The sequence below is a fragment of the Oncorhynchus mykiss genome, chromosome 11, assembly GCF_057628025.1.
Source record: "Oncorhynchus mykiss isolate SJ-2025 chromosome 11, ASM5762802v1, whole genome shotgun sequence".
NCBI classification, from domain to species: domain Eukaryota; kingdom Metazoa; phylum Chordata; class Actinopteri; order Salmoniformes; family Salmonidae; genus Oncorhynchus; species Oncorhynchus mykiss.
Window position 1 is genome coordinate 78882600 of NC_143032.1, and position 21594 is coordinate 78904193.

Here is a 21594-nt window from a genome sequence, read left to right on the forward strand (position 1 = left end):
ATGAACATTTGAACATCTTGGCCATGTTCTGTTATAATCTTCACCCTGCAGAGCCAGAAGAGGACTGGCCACCCCACAGAGCCTGGTTCCTCTCTAGGTTTCTTTTTAGGTTTTGGGCTTCCCCCTAGGCTACCCTGCCGCCCCATATGTAAATAGAGGCTTCTTTTTCTGGCATTTTATAAGAACTCCCCTGTTGTTCTGCCACCAACTTGAAAGGGATCTACATTAATTGCTTTTGATAAGTTTAAACTTGTGATGGCATGTTTCATTCTTATTTTTGCCCAATGTAAATGTTGGTTGTAGCCTGGCGGTCAAGACCGTTGGGTTAGTAACTGAAACGTTGCTGGTTCGAATCCCGAGCTGACTATGTGAAAAATCTACAAATGTGTCCTTGAGTAATGGCTTAACCACTTAAAATCACTTAAAATGTTTGGCTTCTCTCCAATGTGTAACCTTTAATTAACTTGGCAAGTCAGGGTGTGGGTGTTTTCCTCTGGAATTTACACATTTACGACTTGACAGACAGGGATGGAGAAGAGAACAGCGCCCCCGTCGAGCATCACCATACAGTACGATACCGTGACAGACCGACTGCAGTCAGTCCAGCAACTGGGATAGCAGTGTGTCGTTCTTAAACTTCCATTGACGGCAGAAAAACAAGCTTTTTTGTGTGTGTGCTTTGACGTGACGTGATGAGCGGCAGGGTTGGCGACCTCAGCCCGAAGCAGGCAGGGGCATTGGAAGAGGTAAATGTCTGTATTGTAGGCTACATTTCTGTTTTTGTGTAGCAATTATTTATGTTTGTCGAAGTGACAATCGCCGATACTGTTGAGGACGGTAACACCTGGAACCTAGAAAACATATGGCTACAGTTAATTGTAACTACCAATAGAATATTATTGCATCATGTCGTTCTCCCTGAAGTTTCTCTATAAGGGCGTTTTCACACAGTTCTGAGCTGTACGCCTAGTTCGATTCAGAGAGCTTAATTTGATCAAGTTGGTTTCACACTGGCAAATATCAAACTAAAATGCCTAAACAAAACCACGTGTTCATGCAAGTCATTTGTTTATTGGAGAAAAATGCTCCCGTTAAGTCTATATGATTATCAAAAAGCATAACTGGTGTGTCCCAAACTTCATATTACTTTTGCCTTGGTCTTCCAACAACATGCAGGAGAAACAGCGCAATAGCTACACCATTATTCAGTAGCCTATATCCCCTACCCTAATCTGCATCGGTTGCGTTCGTAAATGCGCTGATACTCACAGATATCAAATTACCGTTGGTGTGTAGGCGAGAGCACCAAGGTCAAATTAGTTTCATACTGGATATTCGGTATTCTGCCGTCAATAGCTATTGAGCTAAGCATGCCATGACTATGAACATGATGTATTCTGAATCAGGGGAGGATAGAACAATCCACACTTTTTTGTTCTTCCTGATTTCAATCTTCAATAGCACTTTAACAAATATGCCATGACTATGAAAATGATATATTCTGAATCATGGGGAGGATGGAAAATGAGAGAGAGAGTTTGTGGTGATATTGTTCCATATTAATGGATTGAAGATGTTTTGTTGATGCGAGTTGGGTGCCTGTTCGATGACATCTAGTTGACATCAGAATTAACGAATACAATTCTACCCATTAAAGGGGCAATCTGGGATTGGTACATACATTCTTCAAGAATCAATGGCTATATAGTAATAATTTAAATGTCGAAAAATGGAACTTAAAAATGCCTCATGAGCAACGGTCTTACCCCATCAGAACCCCAAATCTATGCTTGTTTACTCAACTGTTTGTAAACAATGTAATTGTAAACAAACACTGTATTGTAAACAAACACTGTATATCTTCAAAACATGGTTAAAACTATAATTTTGATGTCATGGATGGTTAGTCCTTGCATCCATATTTTAGATTCCTTGTGTCTATTTATTTGAGAGTGGTTACATCTCTCATGCGACATTCCCTCAGCGGGGTAAATGCTTTGTCATTGTTTGAAACCCAGATTGCCCGTTTAGAAGGGGTCCACCTGCAGGACTATTCAATGTCCATGATCCAGACTTACTATCTCATAATTCTGACTTAAACCTAACCTAACTGAATTTGACATCAACGTCCTGAAGGCCTAGTATTCCATGAATGAATTCTCAAGATATTATGTAACATTATTTATAGCTTATGGAATTGAGTTTCTCCGGTCTTGGTTCGTTACTGTCCTTTTATGTCAACTTTCTAATATTGTCTTGTGTTTATGTTTATATCACGCAAAGCTCAAACATACAATCTGATTGTTTGTGTTACCTACGTATCTCTACATAACACATTTTAATATTCCAGAATCAACAGAAGTGTGACAGTAGTGTCACAGATTGGGGCAGTGTGTATGATTATGGTTTCATCGGTCTTATTTTATGATATTAAACTTGATGTCTGAGTGTGCTCTCTAGTGGACTTATTTTTGTGATTGTTAACTTATGATTGAAAGCAGGAATTTCCCTCAGAAGTCACACTATGGAATTTATTTTGACCTATGCGCTTTGTTTAATGTGTAAGAATAGATTAACTTCCACATTTTGAGGTGGATTGCATGTGATTTTAGACAAGTGTCTGTGATTTTCATATAACAATTAATTTCATATCATGTTCTTTCATTCATGTTTACAACTAAACCCTTGTCTATCACTAACACAACCTTTGGCCTCTCTCTCTCTCTCTCTCCCTGTCTCTCTCTCTCTATCTCTCTCTCTCTCTCTCTCTCTCTCTCCCTGTCTCTCTCTCTCTCTCCCTGTCTCTCTCTCTATCTCTCTGTCTATATCTCTCTCTCTATCTCTCTGTCTCTCTCTCTCTATCTCTCTGTCTCTCTCTCTCCCTCCCTGTCTCTCTCCCTGTCTCTCTCTCTCTCTCTCTCTCTCTCACTCTCTCTCTCACTCTCTCTCTCTCTCTATTACTGCCACCCCGTTTCATTCTTGGGCAGTTTCGAGAGAGGATTCAGGACGTTCTTCCACTACTTCCTGCTCATCATGACCACTTCCTGTTGCGCTGGCTCAGAGGTGAGGTAAACTAAAGTTGGTGGGAGACTGAGGCTAACTACAGCTGTTGCTTCATCACGGCTTGGAGTTGGACTACTATAATATTCTACTAGGAGAGCTGTAAGGCTGTTAATAAGACCATGCTTGTGTGTGGACAAACTCTCAGGTCTAGCTGGGTTACTGGGATACGCTATGGAAGAAGTCACATTGAACGCGTAGATATTGTAGTTTGACCAGAACAATTTCAGCAGTTGAAACTTGTATTTCTCAATAGTTTTTCAACACATAGAAGTAACCAACAGCTTTTCAAATAGAAAGCGACCTTTAGGGAACTTACAAAACCTGCTTACAGTAAATGCCTTCAGTTGGGTGTTATGGGGGGAAGAGTTTGAGAAAGAGAGAAAACATTTAGAAACCAAGTTGTTTAGCTTGGACATGGATGTTGTTAGAATGTCTGTGGTCTAGAGTTGATTGGTTGAGTGACAGGTTGTAGGAACACAGAGAGTGAGGGGTTGTAGGAACACAGAGAGCGAGGGGTTGTAGGAACACAGAGAGCGAGAGGTTGTAGGAACACAGAGAGCGAGAGGTTGCAGGAACACAGAGAGCGAGAGGTTGCAGGAACACAGAGAGCGAGAGGTTGCAGGAACACAGAGAGCGAGAGGTTGCAGGAACACAGAGAGCGAGAGGTTGCAGGAACACAGAGAGCGAGAGGTTGCAGGAACACAGAGAGCGAGAGGTTGCAGGAACACAGAGAGCGAGAGGTTGCAGGAACACAGAGAGCGAGAGGTTGCAGGAACACAGAGAGCGAGAGGTTGCAGGAACACAGAGAGCGAGAGGTTGCAGGAACACAGAGAGTGAGAGTATTGTTTGTTTTCTTTAGTATTTTAAATGTGTCTGTCCTTGTCTGTTAGTGTACCAGTGTTTTGTTACTTGTCATGTTTTGTGTTTGTGGACCCCAGGAAGTGTAGCTCCTGCTTGTTCTAGATGGGACTGGGCTGAACTCACACAGGCTCTCTGTGCATCATTGTTATTTAGGGCAATGCACATTTTTTATTTTATTTTTTATTTCACCTTTATTTAACCAGGTAGGCTAGTTGAGAACAAGTTCTCATTTGCAACTGCGACCTGGCCAAGATAAGGCATAGCAGTGTGAACAGACAACACAGAGTTACACATGGAGTAAACAATTAACAAGTCAATAACACAGTAGAAAAAAGGGGAGTCTATATATACATTGTGTGCAAAAGGCATGAGAAGGTAGGCAAATAATTACAATTATGCAGATTAACACTGGAGTGATAAATGATCAGATGGTTATGTACAGGTAGAGATTGGTGTGCAAAAGAGCAGAAAAATAAAAATAAATAAATAAAAACAGTATGGGGATGAGGTAGGTGAAAATGGGTGGGCTATTTACCAATAGACTATGTACAGCTGCAGCGATCGGTTAGCTGCTCGGATAGCAGATGTTTGAAGTTGGTGAGGGAGATAAAAGTCTCCAACTTCAGCGATTTTTGCAATTCGTTCCAGTCACAGGCAGCAGAGAACTGGAACGAAAGGCGGCCAAATGAGGTGTTGGCTTTAGGGATGATCAGTGAGATACACCTGCTGGAGCGCGTGCTACGGATGGGTGTTGCCATCGTAACCAGTGAACTGAGATAAGGCGGAGCTTTACCTAGCATGGACTTGTAGATGACCTGATGACATTAAACCTGTAAAACAGGTTTCAAGGGAGAGAGGGCAATTATCATGGTTCACAAAGGTTCCTTTAAAAGCTGAGAGATGTCATGGCACTTATCATAAGAGTAGGGGTGTTAACCTTAGTGTCCTTGGCTAAATTCCCAATCTGGCCCTCATACTGTATCTTCATGGCTACCTAATCATTGCCATCTTATAATTGGCTCATTCATCCCCCTCCCCCCTCCTCTCCCCTGTAACTATTCCCCAGGTTGTTGCTGTAAATGGGAATGTGTTAAAAAAAAGAAGTGGAAAGACATTTGAATCCAAGGCAAATTATTGCACCAGTCGTCTGCTGCTGTGTGGAAGAGCCATGACATGGGAAATCACTGTGCCATTTTGTTTAGAGAAGAAAGATATGTAGCTGTGTTACTGTAGACGTCCCCTGAAATCTGTTGGATGACGCACACTATTGTGACCCATGTGACAGGAAGACGGGGTGAACCCAGAGGTTGTTGACCTTCTTTTTTTTTTTCTTCATGCAAACATTGAACAAGTCTGGCGTTGCATAGCAACATCACTCAGCGGTAATGGTCTGGTCTGTCTAGACCAGGGATGGGCAACTCGACCACGGCCCCCATTCTGTATGCCCGTGGATCTAAATGTAATTCCTTACAGTTACTAGTGCTGAGCGATTAGTGTTTTTTGAGGTCCGTTGGGTTTCGTTTTGATTCTTTTCCCCCCCAAAAAAATATTCACGGTTTTCAATTTAGTTTTCGAGGATTTTTTTATTGTTGTTGCGCTCTGCATTATGTGGGTTGAATGCTGTAACAACACAATACAACAATCAATACAAGTCCCATGATGGTAGGGACGGCCTATTACTGCTGATCACTTAACATCTATCTACACACGTGACTTTACTGTAATAAAATGTTCCAGTTGTGTTTATTACAGTAGTTTTATTTGTTGACTTTATTATTTCATTCCAAGTCATCATCTCATCTCTATAGAGCTGCTGCCTGACAAAAATCACTATTTTTAGTAGTTCTTCAAAGTAAATAAGGCATACTTGTATGACTGCTGAATACCTGCTGTCAATGGGCGGATCACTTCTGTCAAGTCGCCTTTCAAAGTGTTTTGCATTACGAGGGATACAACTTGTCTCACTTGCGCCTACATGTCGACTGCAGGAACAAAAATAATGTGACCAAAGGGAAATGTCGTTTTTGACTCCAAGTTTCAAAAGTTGCTCTTCACCGACTTCATCCTGCCGCCATCGACCTGCATAGTGGGAGGCTCTATCGTCAACCACAGGAACGTGACCAATGACGTGACTGAAACAGGAAACTACTTTGCCTCTTCATGTATACAGTGGATGTGTACAGATGGATGTGTACAGATGGATGTGTACAGTGGATATGTACAGATGGATGTGTACAGATGGATGTGTACAGTGGATATGTACAGATGGATGTGTACAGATGGATGTGTACAGTGGATATGTACGATGGATGTGTACAGTGGATGTGATATTTGAGGCTCTCGCTCTCACCAATTGATTGAACAATGTACAAACATATTTTCAGGTTGTGAGTGTTTGATTTGGGGCTGGAGACATGTTTATTTCGACATTTAAAGAAAGAAATAAAAAACATTTTATAAAGAATGTCAGTCATTGCCATGTTCCACTGAGCCTTGCTGTTGGGAACACCACATCAGTGTCTGCTTTTGGTGTGTCACAGATGCACCTCTCCTGACTTCACTCCTAGACTTTCCCCTTACCACTCAAACAACTTCTTTATTTACTTGCCTAGTTAAATCAAAATGTTTGTTTGCTATGAAGATACAATATCACTTAGGCCTATTATTGATACAGTAACGCCTTTAGGCTACACCACCGCTGTCATCCTTACCTCCAAGCCTTGATTCAAGTTGGATGTATAGGCTAATCTATTGCAGGACTCTGAAGCCAGTTTGAAATGAGCCACATTAGCCCGCCAGTCAACGACAACGGCTGCGTTTAGACAGGCAGCCCAATTCTTTTGACCAATCAGATCAGCTCTGAGAAAGATCTGACGTGAAAATATCTGATATGATTGGTCAAAAGTCCAATTAGTGGGGGGAAAAAAATATCAGAATTGGGCTGCCTGTCTAGATGCATCCCTTGTGTATTGACCATTCAGAGCTAATTGTGCTCTGTGGGTGTTACTGAGTAGGCCGATATCCCATTTAATGACTGCACAGTCCATAGGTTAGGCTGTGAAGTGCAATTAGAATATTCAATATGCTGACGGGGAAGGTGATTTCCCACAGTCAAAGTCCTGCAATCCAACAGCAGGGCTCTACAGTGCAACCATTTGACTCACATATTGAGCCTGAGTATTTTGTTGTGTGACCTGGAATTTCAATGTAGGACCAACAGTGCGCTCGAAAAAATGTAAGGATTTTAGCTTTCAAATCAAATGTATTGTGTTCAGCAGATGTTATTGATCACCATACACGTGGTTAGCAGATGTTATTGATCACCATACACGTGGTTAGCAGATGTTATTGATCACATACACGTGGTTAGCAGATGTTATTGATCACCATACACGTGGTTAGCAGATGTTATTGATCACATACACGTGTTTAACAGATGTTATTGATCACCATACACGTGTTCAGCAGATGTTATTGATCACCATACACGTGTTCAGCAGATGTTATTGATCACCATACACGTGGTTAGCAGATGTTATTGATCACATACACGTGTTTAACAGATGTTATTGATCACCATACACGTGTTCAGCAGATGTTATTGATCACATACACATGGTTAGCAGATGTTATTGATCACCATACACGTGTTCAGCAGATGTTATTGATCACATACACATGGTTAGCAGATGTTATTGATCACCATACACGTGTTCAGCAGATGTTATTGATCACCATACACGTGGTTAGCAGATGTTATTGATCACCATACACGTGTTCAGCAGATGTTATTGATCACATACACGTGGTTAGCAGATGTTATTGATCACCATACACGTGTTCAGCAGATGTTATTGATCACATACACGTGGTTAGCAGATGTTATTGATCACCATACACGTGTTCAGCAGATGTTATTGATCACCATACACGTGTTCAGCAGATGTTATTGATCACCATACACGTGTTCAGCAGATGTTATTGATCACCATACACGTGTTCAGCAGATGTTATTGATCACATACACGTGGTTAGCAGATGTTATTGATCACATACACGTGTTCAGCAGATGTTATTGATCACATACACGTGGTTAGCAGATGTTATTGCTGGTGTAGCAAAATGCTTGTGTTCTTAGCTCCAACCGTGCAGTATTATCTAACAAGTAATATCTAACAGTTTCACAACATAACCCAAAATACACGTACATCTAAGTAAGGAATGCATTAAGAATGCATACATATGTCAGAGTGGCATTGGACTAAGATACAGTGGCATAGTATAGAATACAGTATATACACATGAGATGGGTGATGCAGTATTTATAACCTGAAATACGGTGCTCCTGAATTTCTTTGTGTGCGCCTATGTAACAGTATTACTTTAGACCATCCCCTCGCCCATACCCGGGCACGAACCAGGGACCCTCTGCACACATCAACAACAGTTTACCCACAAAGCATCGTTACCCATCGCTCCACAAAAGCCGCGGCCCTTGCAGAGCAAGGGGAACCACTACTTCAAGGTCTCGGAGCAAGTGACGTCACCGATTGAAACGCCACTAGCGCGCACCGCTAACTAGCTAGCCATTTCACATCCGTTACACCTACATTTTTAAAACTTTAAGCGCACATGTGCTCCTTGTAACGAAGGTCCGCTTTAGAACCCTGAAGAGCTAAGAACTGGTGTTGGAACCGAAATTATTTTCCAATCGTTTCATTCTGAATGAAACCGTCATTTTTTTTCGTTCTATTCCACTGTTCCGACCTGCAAAATAAAGTTTTGACCCCCCCCCCCCCAAAAAGTACAGGTTTATATAATTCCTTTTAAGTTCCTTTTTAAACCTCTGAAATCACATTACTACCAATCAGTTTGGATAAAGCATCTTGCTATGGAGCGGGCAAGCTGTAGCCTAGTTGTTTACATGCGAGATGGACAGAGTGTAGGGTGCGAGATGTGACTGACATTTTTTCCTGTTGGTGAGACAGGGTGGAGGAGGAGGCTTTTTTTTAAGCCCTGAGCATCTTGTTATGACATGCATTATCTGAATTAGGCCCACGCAATTATACATACGGATGAGCGGCTTCCATCGAGGAACTTTGAATGTCTTTGAAATTCAGAGAGTTGGCTTAACATTGGACCACAGCTAGCTAGCCAGCTAGCTAACGAACTTGTGTGTGCAGAGCGTCATCAGGATTAAAAACATTTTCCCTTTTGGTAGTTCATAAATCCAATGTGAAACATGATAACTACATTGCCTTCAGAAAATATTCATACCCCTTGACCTTTTCCATGTTTTTGCTGTGTTACAGCCTCAATTCAAAATGGATTAAAATATATATATTCACCCATCTGCACACAATACCCCATAATGACAAAGTGAAAACATGTTTTTAGAAATTCTTGCAGATTTATTGAAAATGAAATACATAAATATCTAATTTACATACACTACCGTTCAAAAGTTTGGGGTCACTTAGAAATGTCCTTGTTTTTGAAAGAAAAGCATGTTTTTTTTGTCCATTTAAAATAACATAAAATTGATCAGAAATACAGCACTTTCTTCTCGTCGGTGTATTCTTGTTCTGAGAAATGAAGGCTATTCCATGCGAGACATTTTCAAGAAACTGAAGATCACCTACGTACCTACGGACTCCGGAATGCTGGCCTTCTAGGCAGAGTTCCTCTGTCTGTGCTTTTGCCCATCTTAATATTTTATTGGCCAGTCTGAGATATGTCTTTTTCTTTGCAACTCTGCCTAGAAGACCAGCATTCCGGAGTCCCCTCTTCACTGTTGACGTTGAGACTGGTGTTTTGCGGGTACTATTTAATGAAGCTGCCAGCCTGAAATCACTGAGCGGTTTCCTTCCTCTCCGGCAACTGAGTTAGTTACCTGAATCCAATCGAGAATCTGTGGAAAGAACTGAAAACTGCTGTTCACAAATGCTCTCCATCCAACCTCACTGAGCTCGAGCTGTTTTGCAAGGAGGAATGGGAAAAAATTTCAGTCTCTCGATGTGCAAAACTGATAGAGACATACCCCAAGCGACTTACAGCTGTAATCGCAGCAAAAGGTGGCGCTACAAAGTATTAACTTAAGGGGGCTGAATAATTTTGCACGCCCAATTTTTCAGTTTTTGATTTGTTAAAAAAGTTTGAAATATCCAATAAATGTCGTTCCACTTCATGATTGTGTCCCACTTGTTGTTGATTCTTCACAAAAAAATACAGTTTTATATCTTTATGTTTGAAGCCTGAAATGTGGCAAAAGGTCGCAAAGTTCAAGGGGGCCGAATACTTTCGCAAGGCACTGTAGGTAGTAGCATGCCATTTGGGACACAGCCACTGACTGACCCCTGCTGTCAGCTGGCCACTTAATCACCTTAGCTAGAGTATTAGATAGGCTGCTTGGCATCCTCTCCTATCCCTTCTGGGTCAGTACTTCTGGGTCAGTACTGTACAGTGCTGCTACTGCAAGCGGGAGGTCTGATAAGGTTTTGGCACACAGTGGAAGGAAGCCTCAGGCAGGCGACCGGATGCTTTAAATCTCTTAAAGGACCCTTCAAGCTGGAATTTTTCATGGTGAAGCAGCCACGTCTGTTTTGCAATTTTACAACAACAAAGAAGTTACTGCAAACAAACAACCAACAGTTTTTCCTGCTCTGACATCATTGCACGAGCGATAGAAGAGCACCTGTGCTGCTATTTTTTTCTCCCACTTTGCTGCTCAGTTTGGCAACAAAAACAATAACAATGTTGGTGGGGCGGCCAGTGGCGCGGATTCCCATCGTTAATGGAGGCTAGCGATAGTCTGTTGTCATGGTGACACAACCAGCTCTGCCCTGCTCATTGGCTGAAACCCAGAGTGAGGAATAAATGCAATGTCTGGGTATATAAAGAGAGATGGAAACCAGGGTTTCAGCCAATTATATTACTCAAATGGCACCCTATTCCCTCTAGTGCACTCAAATGGCACCCTATTCCCTCTAGTGCACTCAAATGGCACCCTATTCCCTCTTCAGTGCACTTCTTTTGACCAGGGCCCATAAGTAGTGCACTAAATATGTAAAAGGGAGCTATTTTGGACTCAACCAGTGCCTCTCATCGTCTTCTCATGAACGAAAAGGGGACTTGGGGTCATTTCCTGTTTGTTTGCCAGTAGTTGTCTGTTGATAATGTTTTAGTTGTGGAGGACAAAGATGCTCTGTGTTTCTCAAATAGACATACTACATGTTGAATAACCGCACACATATATATATACACACACACACACACACACACATACACACACACATATATATACACACACACACACATATACACACACACACACACATATACACACACACACACATATACACACACACATATACACACACACACACACATATACACACACACACACACATATACACACACACATACATTCCCAATCCCCCTCAGCTGTTATCTACAACCATAGCTATTATTCACCCCCCCCCCCCCCTTCTCTCTCCCCCTTTCTCCCTGGCCCCTTCTCTTTCTCCTCTCAGCCAGGAACTTCAATGTCAACAAATCAGAGGCCATGCTGAGAAAGGTAACCCTCCCAGGCCACCCCTCTCCTATGTTGTTCTTATTGAAACATGTAGCTATATGGCTATTGTCTATCTGTTGTATATTGTCAATGCTACCATTAGACTAGCCCTAGTGTGACCAGTGGTTTGTCCAGCCAGCCTTACACAAGCCATCTGAAATTATGTGGGGAAAGCCCATGGAAAATAGCAGGGATTGTGTCACATACAAGTGCTGCTCACAAAACAGCATTTAGTCTAATGCGGAACATTAATCTCATTAAACAATTTAGCCAAGCCTACTGTACCATTATGTCATGTGACATTTGATATCCCTTTCATGCTGAGGGGGTATTTATGCAGGTATTAGTCACTCTGACAGTCTGACTGATCCACTTAACTCACTATACTCACTGTTCTCCTGTCTGTGTGAGCGTGTGTGCGTTCTTGCATGTCTGTGTAAGAGCGAGGGAGGGGGGAAGAACATGCTATTACATGTAAAAACTGTTCTATCATGTTTTATTTCAGCACCTTGACTTCAGGAAACACATGAACGCAGACACAATCACCACAGAATGGCAGCCTCCAGAGGTACCGGTCTCTTGTATTAATAGTGTGTTACCGTGGTATTAATAGTGTGTTACGGTGGTATTAATAGTGTGTTACGGTGGTATTAATAGTGTGTTACGGTGGTATTCATAGTGCGTTACTGTGGTATTCATAGTGCGTTACTGTGGTATTCATAGTGCGTTACTGTGGTATTCATAGTGCGTTACCGTGGTATTCATAGTGTGTTACCGTGGTATTCATAGTGCGTTACCGTGGTATTCATAGTGCGTTACCATTGTATTTGTGTCCAGGTGATCGAGAAGTACCTGTCAGGTGGGATGTGTGGGTACGACCGTGAGGGGAGCCCCATCTGGTGGGATGTCATCGGCCCCGTGGACCCCAAGGGCCTCTTCCTGTCAGCGTCTAAACAGGACTTCATCAAGTCTAAGATCAGAGACTGTGAGATCCTGCAGAAGGAGTGTGAGCTGCAGTCTGAGAGGGTATATGAGAGTTTTATTCATATGTGGAGGGCCTGGAGTTGTTCCTGAACATACAGTATGACCTGACCAGGACAAACTCCTGGCACTAACCTTACTGAGATTAGATACAAACTCCTGGCACTAACCTTACTGAGATTAGATACAAACTCCTGGCACTGACCTTACTGAGATTAGATACAAACTCCTGACACTAACCTTACTGAGATTAGATACAAACTCCTGGCACTGACTTTACTGAGATTAGATACAAACTCCTGACACTAACCTTACTGAGATTAGATACCGCTAATGAAGTGGTCCTCTCTAGAATCTTTGTCATCTGTTAAAACCTCTGGGTTACAGATCTGAGATGATACTTTGATACTCTCTCTCTATCTCCCTCACTCTGTCTCTCTCTCTCTCTGTGTCTCTCTCTCTCCGTCTCTGTCTCTCTCTCCCTCCCTCTGTCTCTCTCTTTCTCTCTGTCTCTCTCTCTCTCTCGCTCAATCGCTCTCTCGCTCTCTCTCTCTTCCTCTGTCACTGTCTCTCTGCTGTAGTTGGGGAGACATGTTGAAGCCATCACTATGATCTATGACTGTGATGGTCTGGGTCTCAAACATTTATGGAAGCCTGCCATCGAGACTTACGGAGAGGTACACGCACACATGCGCACACACACACACACACACACACACACACACACACACACACACTGTTCTGTAGAATCCAGAGTGTGAATGTGATGATACTGTGTGATCGTTGTGTTGTTGTTGTACCTCTACAGATCCTGACCATGTTTGAAGACAATTACCCAGAGGGCCTCAAGAGACTGTTTGTCATCAAAGGTAAGTTTCATCCCCACTAGCACAGGGGGTAGGGACCCCCTACCACTCCAGGTATTTGAACTATTCCACAGCTAGCACACCTGAATCAACTTGTCAACAAATCATCAAACCCTTGATTATGTGAATCGGGGTGCGCAAGTTTAGGGCTACAACAAAATTGTGAAATGTCTTAGTATCACCGTGGTAAACCTACCTGTGTAGTGTGTCTCACATATCTTTATTTAAAATATACAGTTGATGTCGATTAGTAGCATTGCCTTTAAATTGTAAAACTTGGGTCAAACGTTTCGGGTAGCCTTCCACAAGCTTCCCACAATAAGTTGGGTGAATTTTGGCCCATTTCTCCTGACAGAGCTGGTGTAACTGAGTCAGGTTTGTAGGCCTCCTTGCTCGTACATGCTTTTTCAGTTCTGCCCACAAGCTTTAACTTCCTGACTGATGTCTTGAAATGTTGCTTTAAAATATCCACATAATTGTCCTACCTCATAATGCCATCTATTTGGGAAGTCCCTCCTGCAGCAAAGCACCCCCACAAGATGATGCTTCCACCCCCATTCTTCACGGTTGGGATGGTGTTCTTTGGCTTGCAAGCTTCTTCCTTTTTCCTCCAAACATAACGATGGTCATTATGGCCAAACAGTTCTATTTTTGTTTCATCAGACCAGAGGACATTTCTCCAAAAAGTACGATCTTTGTCCCCATGTGCAGTTGCAAACCGTAGTCTGGCTTTTTTTATGGCGGTTTTGGAGCAGTGGCTTCTTCCTTGCTGAGTGGCCTTTCAGGTTATGTTGATTATAGGACTCATTTTACTGTGGATATAGATACTTTTGTACCTGTCTCCTCCAGCATCTTCACAAGGTCCTTTGTGTAGTTCTGGGATTGGTTTGCACTTTTCGCACCAAAGTACGTTCATCTCTAGGAGACAGAATGCGTCTCCTTCCTGAGCAGTATGACGGCTGCGTGGTCCCATGGTGTTTATACTTGTGTACTATTGTTTGTACATTTGAACGTGGTACCTTTAGGCGTTTGGAAATTGCTCCCAAGGATGAACCAGACTTGTGAAGGTCTACCATTTTTTTCTGAGGTCTTGGCTGATTTCTTTTGATTTTCCCATGATGTCAAGCAAAGAGGCACTGAGTTTGAAGGTATTCCTTGAAACACATCCACAGGTATACCTCCAATTGACTCAAATGATGTCAATTTGCCAATCAGAAGCCTCTAAAGCCATGACATCATTTTCTGGAATTTTCCAAGCTGTTTAAAAGGCACAGTCAACTTAGTGTGTGTAAACATCTGACCCACTGGAATTGTGATACAGTGAAATAATCTGTCTGTAAACAATTGTTGGAAAAATGACTTATGTCAAGCACAAAGTAGATGTCCTAACCGACTTGCCAAAACTATAGTTTGTGAACAAGAAATTTGTGGAGTGGTTGAGAAAATAGTTTTAATGACTCCAAACTAAGTGGATGTAAACTTCCGACTTCAACTGTATATATTTTGTGGTACTTTTTACCCCTTTTTCTCCCCAATTTTGTGGAATCCAATTGGTAGTTACAGTCTTGTCCCATTGCTGCAACTCCCGTACGGACTCGGGAGAGGCGAAGGTCGAGAGCCATGCGTCTTCCGAAACACAAACCTGCCAAGCTGCACTGCTTCTTGACTCGCTTAACCAGCCGCACCAATGTGTCGGCGGAAACACCGTACAGCTGGCGACCGAAGTCAGCGTGCATGCGCACGGCCCGCCACGAGTCGCTAGAGCGCGATGGGACAAGGACATCCCAGCCGGCCAAACCCTCCACTAACCTGGACGACGCTGGACTAATTGTGCACCGCCTCATGCGTCTCACGGTCTGCGACACAGCCCGGGATCGAACCCAGACCCACTGTGATGCGATGCCTTAGACCGCTGCGCAACTGTGTCTCACATCTCTTAAACCTGTATGAGACACCATACTGTCGTTTACATGGTCCTTTCTCCCCTCCACCTCTCCTCAGCCCCTAAGCTCTTCCCTGTGGCTTACAACCTCATCAAGCACTTCCTGAGTGAGATCACCCGCAACAAGATCATCATCCTGGGGGGTGAGACACTTCCTTATTGACATCGGAATGTTCCCATAAAAATGTACTGTTCTAGAATGCTGAGTAAAGAATTGTCAGCTCTATGGATGCCATTTCTATTAGTCACACACTAGGTTATGAATACATACAGTATGTATACCCATCTTAACCCTACATGAAGATGAAGGTTATGAATGTACTAACTGTTATCCGCTCTGAATAAGCTTCTGCTAAATGACTGAAATGTAACATGGTAACATCAGTCTCTCTCTCTCTCTCCTCACCTGTGTGTTGTGCAGCTAACTGGCAGGAGGTGTTGTTGAACTACATAGACCCAGAGCAGCTTCCTGCCGCGTACGGAGGGAAACTCACCGACCCTGACGGGGACCCTCGCTGTAGGAACAAGGTGAGCTCGCACCACCAGGAAGTGGGACGCTTTTTTCATGGGGGGGCAGTGTTTTCATGACCCCATTCTCATGTTGCTACAGCTGGAATGATAGGCTGGAGAGTTCAATTCTGCACTCATTACTGCTCTTAAGTAGTTTTGGCGCTTTTTGTTGTACATGGTGACTACATTTCTGACTTTCATTTTCAGCATTTAGTAGTTTCTCCATACCTGCCTTAGTGGTTTTGCAGTAGGATGCTGCATACTAGATATTAGGCTGTGAGATGAGAGCAGCTTTGCTTTGCTGCCTGTGACCACAAGATGCAGTAGGCAGGACTAGTGAATCATAAGCTGCATCCTGCTGGCAGTGGGGCTAGATAAGGAGTCTCTGTCGGACAATTGAACTCCTATGGGTGATCCGTTGAGATTGTGGACTGTACAGCATCAAGAAACGATTCACAACCATTCTTCACAGGCTCTTCATTACTTCTGGTCACTGAGATGTTATAGGAGCTCCAGATGGTTTCCTTTGGGTCTGCTTCCACAGGATACAGTCTGATGGCGATTGGGTATTTTATGTTAGACAATGTTACTGTCATGGATCTGCTTCTTCTTGCTCTACAGTTCAGTCCTACCTTTTCACCTTGGACCTCGCTGCTAGCCAACACCGCCAATGGCCATTTTAGTCATCTTCATGCCATTAAATGCAGTTGTTAGTTGTTGTCTAGATGCAGGCTTGGGCAGACACATGCTGACTGATAAATTGGTAATTTCATTACCCAGAAAAACTGATCTTATGTCTGATGTTTCTGTAGATATATAGGTAGAGATGTCTTCCTAACCGGAGATGAGGAGCAGGAGGACAGGTCTTTGTCATTCCAAATGAGGCCCAGGAAAATCTCATAGAACTCTTGGAATCTTTGAGTATTTTTGGAATGACTTTGGAATCTTCAGGAAGACTAAGATTCTAAGGACTGAAACTCTCTACTTCCATTCCATTTTTGAGTCATTTAGCCATTTTCAAGATGTGAACAGGAATTTAGTTTGCTTTTTATCATTGGTAGTCATCTAGCCCCATACTTTCTAGCTATCCCACTACTTTATTTGTAGTGCTTCGGTCAGATACTTGGTGGAGCATTTCTTACTTGTTGACTTCTCTGTGAACGTGAAGAACTGATGCTCAGTCCAAAGAGAGGCATGTAGAGACATGACAAAGCAATTCAAATGTGTTTGATGAGACTTTGGTCTGAACTAGGTTAACGCCTTGTTGACCTCGTTCAGACCAAAGTCTCATCAGATATATTTTATTAGTATTATCAAATCAAGGGTCAAGACTTCCACAGGTCCTAGTAGTTCTACATTCTATGTGTGGAATGTTGCAACTTCTGCTGTGACTGTGAGGCGCTGGAAGGTCGTGCAGACATCATCACCTATTTGCTGTATAAGAGAGATTAGATTAGGGGGTCTGCTTGTACAGTACAGTGTACAAGGCAGATTATGCAAACAGTCAGTGAAAGTTGAAAGGTCATTTTTTTTAACACGTTTACCGTTGGCAGTGCCACAAATGCGTTTGGGCCTGTTTGTGTCTGCACCCGTGTTCAGTAGTGATGCGCGGGTCAGCAGTTTGTCCACCTGCAATTGCTAATAACCCATCCGCAACCGTACGACTACATGTGATAAAGACCCTCACCTGACCCTAAACCACTAATATAGAAAATACACAGTCTGAGATGAACAAAATATGTTTTGAAATGCCGTTTTTTTTTTAGAAAGGCCTATGTTACTGTTTTATAATTTCAAACATTTTGTTAGGCTATTTTCAACTTGTCTATAATTAGACACATGCAGCTTCTCTTCGGTCATTATACTGTACGTTGCCCTAGAAGACTAAATAAACTCTTGCTCACCAGAATAGTAACATACATCGATAGAATTAGTCCTTCAATCTAGTTCGCATCGGTAAAGCTGGTTTTCTTTCCTAAAGCCACTTGCCCCGTGGATATAACCCTATCACTAGTGCTCAGCTCTGAACATTCCACATGGCATGTCATGGTCCTGTGTGATCCCAGGCATGTCATGGTCCTGTGTGATCCCAGGCATGTCATGGTCCTGTGTGATCCCAGGCATGTCATGGTCCTGTGTGATCCCAGGCATGTCATGGTCCTGTGTGATCCCAGGCATGTCATGGTCCTGTGTGATCCCAGGCATGTCATGGTCTTGTGTGATCCCAGGCATGTCATGGTCCTGTGTGATCCCAGGCATGTCATGGTCCTGTGTGATCCCAGGCATGTCTTGGTCCTGTGTGATCCCAGGCATGTCATGGTCCTGTGTGATCCCAGGCATGTCATGGTCCTGTGTGATCCCAGGCATGTCATGGTCCTGTGTGATCCCAGGCATGTCATGGTCTTGTGTGATCCCAGGCATGTCATGGTCCTGTGTGATCCCAGGCATGTCATGGTCCTGTGTGATCCCAGGCATGTCTTGGTCCTGTGTGATCCCAGGCATGTCATGGTCCTGTGTGATCCCAGGCATGTCATGGTCCTGTGTGATCCCAGGCATGTCATGGTCCTGTGTGATCCCAGGCATGTCATGGTCCTGTGTGATCCCAGGCATGTCATGGTCCTGTGTGATCCCAGGCATGTCATGGTTGCACTGAAGGCTTGAGGGCTCCCTCATATTTTTGGTTGCACAGAAGGCTTGAGGGCTCCCTCTCGTGTTTTTGGTGGAAGGCTGAGGGCTCCCTCTCATGTGTTCGTTAGGGCTGAGGGCTCCCTCATATTTTTGGTTGCACAGAAGGCTTGAGGGCTCCCTCTCGTGTGTTTGGTTGAAGGCTGAGGGCTCCCTCTCATGTCTGTTGAGGGTTACTACAGAGGAAGACTAGATTAACCAGTAGAATGAGGACAGTCAGTGTGGTCAAATAAAATTTGCTGTTCTTGTTTTTATGCAAATTAATAAACAATGGACCTCAGAAGCGTATACTCTGGACTCTCATTTCGAAACTATGAAACCTCAGAAATGTGTTCATTGTAGTAAGTACGCCTTTCTTTTTTTATATCCTCTTATTTCCTTCCCTCAAAATAAATAAAAACCGTGTTTACTCCCCTAACATTTTTCCTGCTGACTTTCATAGTATGTTTATCAGCTAGACCCACACCATCCATCCTCTAAACACTGTATAAATGTGTTCCAGATCCACTACGCAGGGCCGGTGCCTGCTTCCTACTTCGTGAGGGAGTCCGTGAAGGTGGATTATGAACGGTGTCTGACAGTCAGCCGAGGCTCCTCACAGCAACTGGAGTATGAGATACTCTTCCCTGGCTGTGTGCTCCGGTGAGTGGGAACCTGTTAACCTCTCTATCCCTCTCTCACCATCGCTGTTCCTCGTTCTGTTTCTTTTACTGTATGTGTGTTGTGTATAGTGTAAGCCGAAAGGAAAATGAATCCATTAATATTTCTTCCTGTTGTTTCCTGTGTGTATCCTATGCAGGTGGCAGTTTTCCAGTGATGGGGCAGACATCGGCTTTGGGGTGTTTATGAAGGGTAAGATGGGGCAGAGGCAGAACGCATCGCAGATGCAGGAGGTGGTTCCCAGCCAGAGATACAATACCCACCTGGTGCCTGAGGACGGCTCTCTCACCTGCAGCGAGCCTGGAATCTGTGAGTACAGGACAGCCAGACAGGGCTGTAAACCCTCCTCACAATAACATGCTGATCCAAACCATACTGTGCTAGCTTGGGTATTTTTGGTCCCAGACACTATACAGCTTGGTTTGGCTCGGCTCGGTAAGGTTACAGTCACACATGGAGAATTGTGCAGGGGCACATGAGAACCAGGCCTGGCATACAGGGATACAAACACTGCATTTACACAGGCAGCCCAAATCTCAACTTTTTCCACTAATTGGTCTTTTGACAAATGAGATCAGCTTTTTTGCCATAATTTGGCAAAATATCAGAAATGGGCTGCTTGTGTAAACACTGCCAAAGAGGACAAGGGCAATAGGTCAAGGTGTAGAAGGACCTGACTGAGGAGAGACATCTAAGTTGTTTTCTTTTGCTTCTCCAGATGTGCTGCGGTTTGACAACACCTACAGTATCTTCCAGTCCAAACGCATTAGCTTTACGGTCGAGGTCCTGCTCCCCGGCCAATCGCAATCTCTGAAGAAAATGATTGGGATGGAATCTGGGGCCAGCAACCAATCACAGTCCCTGAAGAACAGGAGTCTGTCAGAATCTGGGGCTAGCAGCCAATCACAGTCTCTGAAAAATAGGGGTGGGTCAGAAAGGGGGGCTAGCAGCCAATCGCAGTCTCTGAAAAACAGAGGTGGGTCAGAAAGGGGGGCTAGCAGCCAATCGCAGTCTCTGAAGAACAGGGGTGGGCCGGAATCTGGGGCCAGCAGCCAATCGTGACAGACGTTACTGAGTTGCTAATCTCTTGTGGACAGATGAAACGGGTGAGAATCTGTCAAGGCTCAGGTAGAATTATGTGATTACAAGCAGAAGTCACTCCTCGTTTTGGGTTTACATCATTGATTATTTGGACAAATCAGGATTGGGTGAAGGCGGGGCTTAAACTGGTGCCGTGATTTTCAAGCCTGTGTGCAGATGAACGGTTTTCACTAGATTCCACAGCCACAAAGTCAAAATCAATTTTTTTGTTTTTGCCATGATAAACACTGGTGAAATTAGGTTTGGCTGAGAGTTTCCATTTGGGAAGGAGGAGACTTTGTTTCCTTTGCACATAATTAATCAGAATTGTTAACGGCAATCACCCCCAGAAGTAAAACAGGATATTAGATAATTTTAATTCTAAGTAACCGAGATTACTGAGTTGCTAGCCTGTCCTAGATTATAGTGTGTCCCAAATGCCACCCTATTCCATATATAGTGCACTTTGGGACACAAGCCTGAGTCTTACCCCCCCCATGGTCAGTGAAAACTTGAAAGCACTGAAACAGACCCCACTGGTCCGCACTGAGGGATTTCATCTGACCATGGACCGTTCCATATGCTGCTCCAACAAACAAATGTACAGTGCCTTGCGAAAGTATTCGGCCCCCTTGAACTTTGCAAACTTTTGCCACATTTCAGGCTTCAAACATAAAGATATAAAACTGTATTTTTTTGTGAAGAATCAACAACAAGTGGGACACAATCATGAAGTGGAACGACATTTATTGGATATTTCAAACTTTTTTAACAAATCAAAAACTGAAAAATTGGGCGTGCAAAATTGCAAAATTGTTCAGCCCCTTTACTTTCAGTGCAGCAAACTCTCTCCAGAAGTTCAGTGAGGATCTCAGAATGATCCAATGTTGACCTAAATGACTAATGATGATAAATACAATTCACCTGTGTGTAATCAAGTCTCCGTATAAATGCACCTGCACTGTGATAGTCTCAGAGGTCCGTTAAAAGCGCAGAGAGCATCATGAAGAACAAGGAACACACCAGGCAGGCCCGAGATACTGTTGTGAAGGAGTTTAAAGCCGGATTTGGATACAAATAGCCCGGGGATATCTACTATAGATGAATGTCATTGCTGGTTATTGTTCAGGGCATATTATTTTGCAGTGCTGAAGCCACAGAGCAGGGCGTATTATTTTGCAGTGCTGAACAGGGTACATAGCCACAGAGCAGGGCGTATTATTTTGCAGTGCTGAAGCCACAGAGCAGGGTGTATTATTTTGCAGTGCTGAAGCCACAGAGCAGGGCGTATTATTTTGCAGTGCTGAAGCCACAGAGCAGGGTGTATTATTTTGCAGTGCTGAACAGGGTACATAGCCACAGAGTAGGGCGTA

The 21594-nt window shown here is 43.4% G+C and overlaps 1 protein-coding gene across 4 annotated transcripts; it reads left to right on the plus strand.

Annotated features, from left to right (window-relative positions):
* LOC110536412 (SEC14-like protein 2) lies at positions 1 to 21155 on the plus strand. 4 transcript variants are annotated; one of them, XM_036936403.2, is made up of 12 exons: positions 1 to 746; positions 2988 to 3063; positions 11457 to 11500; positions 12003 to 12065; positions 12335 to 12523; positions 13060 to 13155; positions 13287 to 13347; positions 15346 to 15429; positions 15708 to 15814; positions 18984 to 19123; positions 19281 to 19450; positions 19860 to 21155. In XM_036936403.2, the coding sequence occupies exons 1-12, from the start codon at positions 693 to 695 to the stop codon at positions 20201 to 20203; spliced, it is 1428 nt and encodes a 475-aa protein (XP_036792298.1). In that variant the 5' UTR covers positions 1 to 692; the 3' UTR covers positions 20204 to 21155. The 4 variants fall into 4 exon arrangements, with proteins under 4 accessions (XP_036792298.1, XP_090047321.1, XP_021477851.2 ...); XM_021622176.3 differs by lacking the exon at positions 2988 to 3063 and having other exon boundaries at positions 513 to 746; XM_036936404.2 differs by lacking the exons at positions 1 to 746; positions 2988 to 3063 and adding an exon at positions 7034 to 7159.
* Positions 21156 to 21594: the final 439 nt, after the last annotated feature.